Source organism: Echinops telfairi, unplaced genomic scaffold (genome assembly GCF_000313985.2).
Source record: "Echinops telfairi isolate 266 unplaced genomic scaffold, ASM31398v2 ScPeMD7_7469;HRSCAF=8507_0, whole genome shotgun sequence".
In the NCBI taxonomy this organism is placed as follows: Eukaryota; Metazoa; Chordata; class Mammalia; order Afrosoricida; family Tenrecidae; genus Echinops; species Echinops telfairi.
This window is the reverse complement of record NW_022111372.1, coordinates 37,792,796-37,798,717: the sequence shown is the minus strand read 5'-3', so window position 1 is coordinate 37,798,717 and position 5,922 is coordinate 37,792,796. Positions and strand designations below refer to the sequence as shown.

At 57.2% G+C, this 5,922-nt stretch overlaps 1 protein-coding gene across 1 annotated transcript in view; it reads right to left on the bottom strand.

Moving 5' to 3' along the window:
- Nucleotides 1-398: 398 nt before the first annotated feature.
- Nucleotides 399-5,922, bottom strand: part of GATD3 (glutamine amidotransferase class 1 domain containing 3) — an 11,035-nt gene continuing 5,511 nt past the window's right edge. Inside the window, exons 4-6 of the mRNA XM_030888836.2 lie at nucleotides 2,844-2,936; nucleotides 2,056-2,212; nucleotides 399-773 (exon numbers count right to left, since the gene is read on the bottom strand). Coding sequence (XP_030744696.1) covers nucleotides 645-773; nucleotides 2,056-2,212; nucleotides 2,844-2,936 — 379 coding nt within the window. The 3' untranslated portion in view covers nucleotides 399-644. The remainder of the gene's footprint in view (nucleotides 774-2,055; nucleotides 2,213-2,843; nucleotides 2,937-5,922) is intronic.

Genomic DNA, 5,922 nt, shown 5'->3' with positions numbered 1-5,922 from the left:
GAATGTAAGCCAATGGGGCCAGGGTGTGGGCACAGGGGCACAGAGCAGGGCTGCGGCCACAGGAGAATGAGGCAGACTCGAGAGGCTGTGTCACCCAACTTTATTCCTCCTCCATCCCTCCTCCGCGAGGCGCTGCTGCTCTGGGCCAGTTACTGCTACCCCTCACTAGGGACAGGCTCCTGCAAGGGCCCTTCTTCCCGAGGACCGCTTCAGGTGACCTGGCCATCGTCTTCGCCTGCTGCTTTCAGAGGGCCTGAGATGCTGCTGCTGCCTTTCCACTAGAGAAAGAAACTGACTCTCCCTGCCAAGGGGCCGTCTGCTGCGGGACCCCGCCCGGCTCACAGATGGTCTCGGACAACAGTGCTGGATACGCAGAGGCCATCCCCCACCCACCCCCACCCCATCCCCGGCTCCTGACAGCAGCGTTGGCAGCCTCGCTCCTCCTCCTCCTAAGCAAAAGCAGAGCAAGGCGGGAGGAGGGCAGACGAGGGGTGTCTCACTTCATCGCCCCACGCTGGGACCATGGCGCGCCTCCTACAGTGGACAATACCTACGGACTTAACAGCCAAACAAACACGTGCCACCAGCAGGCTGGACGGCAGCAGGCGCAGGGGCAGCAGGGGCGCAGTCCCCGTGTGGGGCTGTCACTTCCCGGCGAGTTCCAGCACCTTCCGCACCATGGCCCCGATGCCATCGTGGATGTGATGGAGAGCGGTCTCGCACATGAACGCGGGGGTCGTGACCACCTTGTTTTTCTGGTCCACGTGGGCCTCGTGGGCAGACGTTATGGAAAAAAACTGGCCCCTCAAAAGGGTCAGCAGGCCTCCCACTGCTCTCAACAGCCTCCCTGCATTCTGTCTGGTCCGCACTGCAGCTAACTCCCGAGGAGAGGTTCTTCCTGGGGTGAGCTCCTCCACGACAGGCTTGCTGGGATGCCCTGCCCCGTTACGCAGCTAGAATCCGCGGGACTGGCACTGTGGGTAGTTAGGTGTTTGCTCGGCTAGGCTGCCGTGCCCAGGTGCAGTCAGATGCTGCTCTAAGCAGCACCCCAGCCCTGCCTGCCACTGAGCACACGCTGACTCACAGAGAGCCTGTAGGGCAGAGAGAAACTGCCGCAGTGTGAGGCTGTGAACCTTTACAGGAGCAGAAAGCCTCATCTTTCTCCCCCAGTGTCTCAGGAGTTTGAACTGCTGACCTTGTGGTTAGCACCCAAAGCTAAATCCACTACACCTCCAGGGGCTCCTTCTACATTGGCCTCAAAGATAAACTCCCTCACAGCCGTGGGGTGGATTCTGACAGCCCCACAGAGGCTCCCAGGGACAACCTGCAGGTTCGCTCTGAAACAGTGGACCCTGTTCGATGTAACCAGCCCTTAGGTGAGGCAGAGCGCCCTCCACGGGTGGCTGGGCCCCATCTGCTCAGTGGAGGGCCTGAAGCACCAAGACGGTGCACTCCACCTGCACAGCCCCCACTCCCCTCAGCCCTGACCTGTGGACTTTGGGACACAAGCCTGTAGGAGTCTCCAGCCTGCAGCCAGGCCCCACAGTTACATGAGACAATTCCTTAAACAGCACTCTCACACTCACAGAGTGCATGTGTGTACGTTCTGACTATACCATACATGTTACATTACACAGTAGGATAACATATATTACTATATAATACAACATACACACACACACACTAGGGGACTTTTAAAGAATGGAGTGAGAGGCAAAGCCCTCCTTACTGGCTGTCTCTGCGGTAACCCTGAGGGGACACAGCCCAGGAGCAGGAGAGAAGCCAACAACGTAGAGGGAGCGCCAGTTCTATCAGCGTAGCATCGCATGCCAATCACAGGGCCCTCACTTAGAGATCCTTGTGGAACAGGCACCACGGATCGGCCTCTAAGGGACAATCCTCCCTCCCCCAGAGACCTGTGAGTGTCCATGCTGTCAGGCAGAGGCCAGCTCTGCCAATTAGACCTTGTCAAAGCCGAGGGCAGCCCTAAGCAGGAGAGGCCCCAGGTGAGCCCCAGGTGCTCTGGGAACCGCCCCCAGCTGCCAGAAAGGATATGGTCACGTCCTTCACGCAGTGCCTCGCACCCAGGGCTTTGATGGCCTCGGCGGTCCCAGCGTATGGCCACTTGCCGCCCTCCTCCTGCTCATGGCCCACGGTGACCTCCACGCCATGCAGCACTCTGGCAGCAAGGACAGGCGCGATGCAGCACAAGCTGGAAGCAAAGGCCACCATTACATGTTACCTGGGGCGGCAGATGGCAAGCCAGGCACCCCAGCACACACATCAACGTACAGGTGGGGTTCCCCAGCACAGGGAGGGGGGAGGCACCCAAGGGCACCCAAAGCCCCAGGCCAGCAGAATCGGCCAGGCCTCCTTGCAGCCATGTTATGAGGGCAGGGGACCACAGGGCAGCTCGGACACCGGCACGTCGCCATCAGTCTGGCCATGTCTCCTGTGGGGCTGGTGGGTGGCCTCGTGGTTGAGGCGGTGGCCTGGAAGGGCTGGTGACAAGCATCCCTGCTGTGGGTACACCAGGCAGGGCTACGGTCCAAGCACCCTGACCAGTGTGCAGGGGCCAGGCAGGAGGGCGGCTTGTCAACCAGAGGCTGCCCAGAGGCATTGTGGGACGCTGGTGGGGCCGGACCACCCCTTTCCTGATGCCCGCCAGCCCTCCAGGCCATGTGAAACTTCCTCAGCAAACCTGAAAAGACGGGCGAGGGGATCAAGACCACCCTGCTCAGCCCTGAGCAGCAGGGGCTCCAAGGTAGCACCACAGGCTGCTCCCCCCTCCACCCCGGCCTGGCCTCGGGCTCCCTCCCCGCCAAGCCCCGGGGTGCACGCACCCGAGGGGCTTCCCAGCCCCGTGGAACTCCTTCAGCACGCGCTCCACGTCTTTGTGGACCTTGCAGTCCTTCCCGTCCACGGCGAACGTGCTCCTGCCAGAGAGAAGAGCCTTCCCCAGAGCGCGCCACACCAGAGCGCCGCCAGCCCACCTCCCGGCAGCCAGAGGGCCTCTCCTCAGGGAGCATGGCCCCCAGCCCCGGGGGCGAGTTTGAGGTGGGTGACTACGTACGTCTGTACCTGTGTGTAGACGTCATTTGTCACGGAAAAGCTTCAGAAGCAGGGCCCGGGAGGGAGGTTAGGGCAGGATGGGGATGGGGCAGTGGACGAGGGTGCAGACTCAGCCTGCAGTCCCCACACCCCCCCAGCAATGCTTTCTCCGTGCACACAGAAGTCACGCGGCAGTCGAGCACAGCAGACCCCAGAAACAGGCGTGTGAGAACAAGTTATGTCAGTCCCCCCTCCCACCCAAACAAAAGGTAACGGACTTCACTGGCAGCTAGGGGAAAAGCCACTTCAACCAAGAAACTTGGGGCGAACAGGGAGCCGACAACAATGAACCTTTACAAGAAAGAAGAAAATGCTCTAAATGGATTGTGGAGGTGATGGTAGGGCTCTATTTAAAAATACGATGGAACCACTGAATTGCATGACATATTACCGTATATACGTGAGTATAGCCTGCCTGAGTATCAGCTGAGGCACCTAATTTTACCACAAAAACGGCATTAAATATGTGCTGACAAATTCGGGCTCATACACAAGTAAATATGGTATTTTACTGCTAAAAACATAAACACTTCAATGCCAAATTTAAACCCCCAAGAGACTTTCTCTTTTGCCATCACTGTGTCAACAGACTCTTGAGAAGGGCCCGCCTCTCCCCACCCTGCCCCGCCCCACTGCTGGATGGGCATCAACCGAGGCCAACGGTTTGGAGGGCAGTTCGGTGACATCTTTCAGGATGACAGTCCACACCCCTTTCAGCCAGGCACGCCACTGCTCGAGCTTTAGTCTCACCTGTCTTCTCTGCTCCCTGACCCTGGACCCCACGGCAGCACCCTCTGAAGCTGCCCGAGGCCGGACACGCTTGGAGGGCGGGTGCTCACCCCGACTGCTGTGGCTTCACAGGCTCCGTCCACGTAATAAAAACTGACCAGAGTACACTCTGCATGTGAATACAGCAGTGATACCTCCAACAGCTATACAAACCAAAGGAAGGCTGGATACAATCTGACCATCCCCCCGTAGGGTGCTCGTTCAATTAGCTATGGGACAACCAGCTCTCCAGGTGCGATATGAGGGATTCTATGGGCAAGATATTGCATGATGCAAGGAGTATCAAAGGAAGGTGCCAAGAATACAGAGTCACTGTACAAAAAGAACGGGTCCACCTGCCACCATTCCAGGAGGCAGCATATGCGCAAGCACTGGTGGCATTGGAGGAAGAAGTCCAAGCTGGGATGAAGGCATTAGCCAAACGTCAAACTCCAGGGACCGAGAGGATACCGGTGAAGGGAAGCACTCACCTGTCTGGTCTGGGAAGTTAAGGCAGCTACCTGACCAACCAACTGGAAGAGACCCTCATTTGTGCCCATTCCAAAGAAAAGCGATCCAATGAACAAAGCCCAAAGCCACACCCATTGCCCGAGTTGATTCCGACTCACAGCTAGCACCCCGTGAGACAGGGTACAACTGCTTCCTTCTGTCGCACACAGGGTTATACAGCGGTGGCTGACCTTGTGGTCTGCAGTCCAGTCCCTAACCACTACGCCACCAAGGATCCCCAAGTGATCCCACAGACCGTGGAAATTATCAGACAGTATCATTAATATCAATGCAAGTAAAATTCCGAATACAATTTCACACAAGTGGCAGCAATACCCTGGCAGGGAGGCCTCTGAACTTTAAGCTGGATTCAGAAGCGGCAGGAGGTACCTCATTGCCGAAGACAGATGGATCTGGGCTGAAAGCAGAGAGTACCAGAAAGATGTTAACTTGTTAACTTGTATTCTACTGACGCCCCTGGAAGGCATGACTGTGGATCATCACCAACAAGGGGCGGCACTGAGACGAGGAGCCCCAGAACATGTCATTGTGCTCTTGGGGAACCCGTGGCAGCTCGGTGGAAACAAGAGAGGAATACTGCATGGTTTAAAGTTGGGAAAGGTGGGCATTGGGCTGTACCCTCTCACCATACCAAATTCAATCTGTGTGCTGAGCAAATCGTCAGCGAAGCTGGATTACATGAGGAAGAGTGTGGCATCAGGATGGGAGGAAGGCTGACTAACAACCTGCCACAGGCAGATGACATCTCCTGGCTGGCTGAAAGTGAGGAAGGCTTGCAGCACTTGCTGATGAAGACCAAGGGTTGCAGTCTTCAGTGTGGATGACAGCTCCATGTGAAAAGACCAAAGTCCCCACCACCGGGCCAGTATGTGCTGACGTATCAACGGAGAAAGATCAAAGTCGTCCAGGGCTTCATTTTGCTGGGGTCCACAATCAACGGAAGGAAGCAGCAGCGGAGACATCAATGGGCGTACCGCACTGGGCAAATCTGCTGCACGGGGCCGCTGGAGTGTTGGAAAGCAAAGACGTCCTTTTGAAGGCTGCAGTGCACCCGACCGGGGCGGGCATTGTCAACTGCCTCATGTACATGTGAAAGTTGGACTATGGAGTTTTCCTTAAAACTGCAGAAAAGCTGATGCGTGTGAATGATGGTGCTGGCGAAGAATATTGAAAAAACAAAACAAGCCCCAAACTGCGGACTGTCAAAACCCACACACGCCTGTCTTGGAAGCAGAGGCAGAATGCTCCTCGGAAGTGAGCACGGGAGACCTCATCTTTGACACGCACTCGGGACGTGCTGCCAGGAGGGACCAGTCCCTGGAAAGCACATCGCGCCTGGTGAAGCAGAAAGTCAGCCACAAAGAGGCCTGACACAGAGGCTATAGCCCTGGGCTCAGAGGTAACCGTGACTGTGAGACGGCGCGGGCCTGGTAGGGCTCCCTTCCGCTTACACGGGGCTGCAAAGGGTCAGAACCAACTTGAGGCCCTAACAGCAGCGGCTCTCGGGGGGGG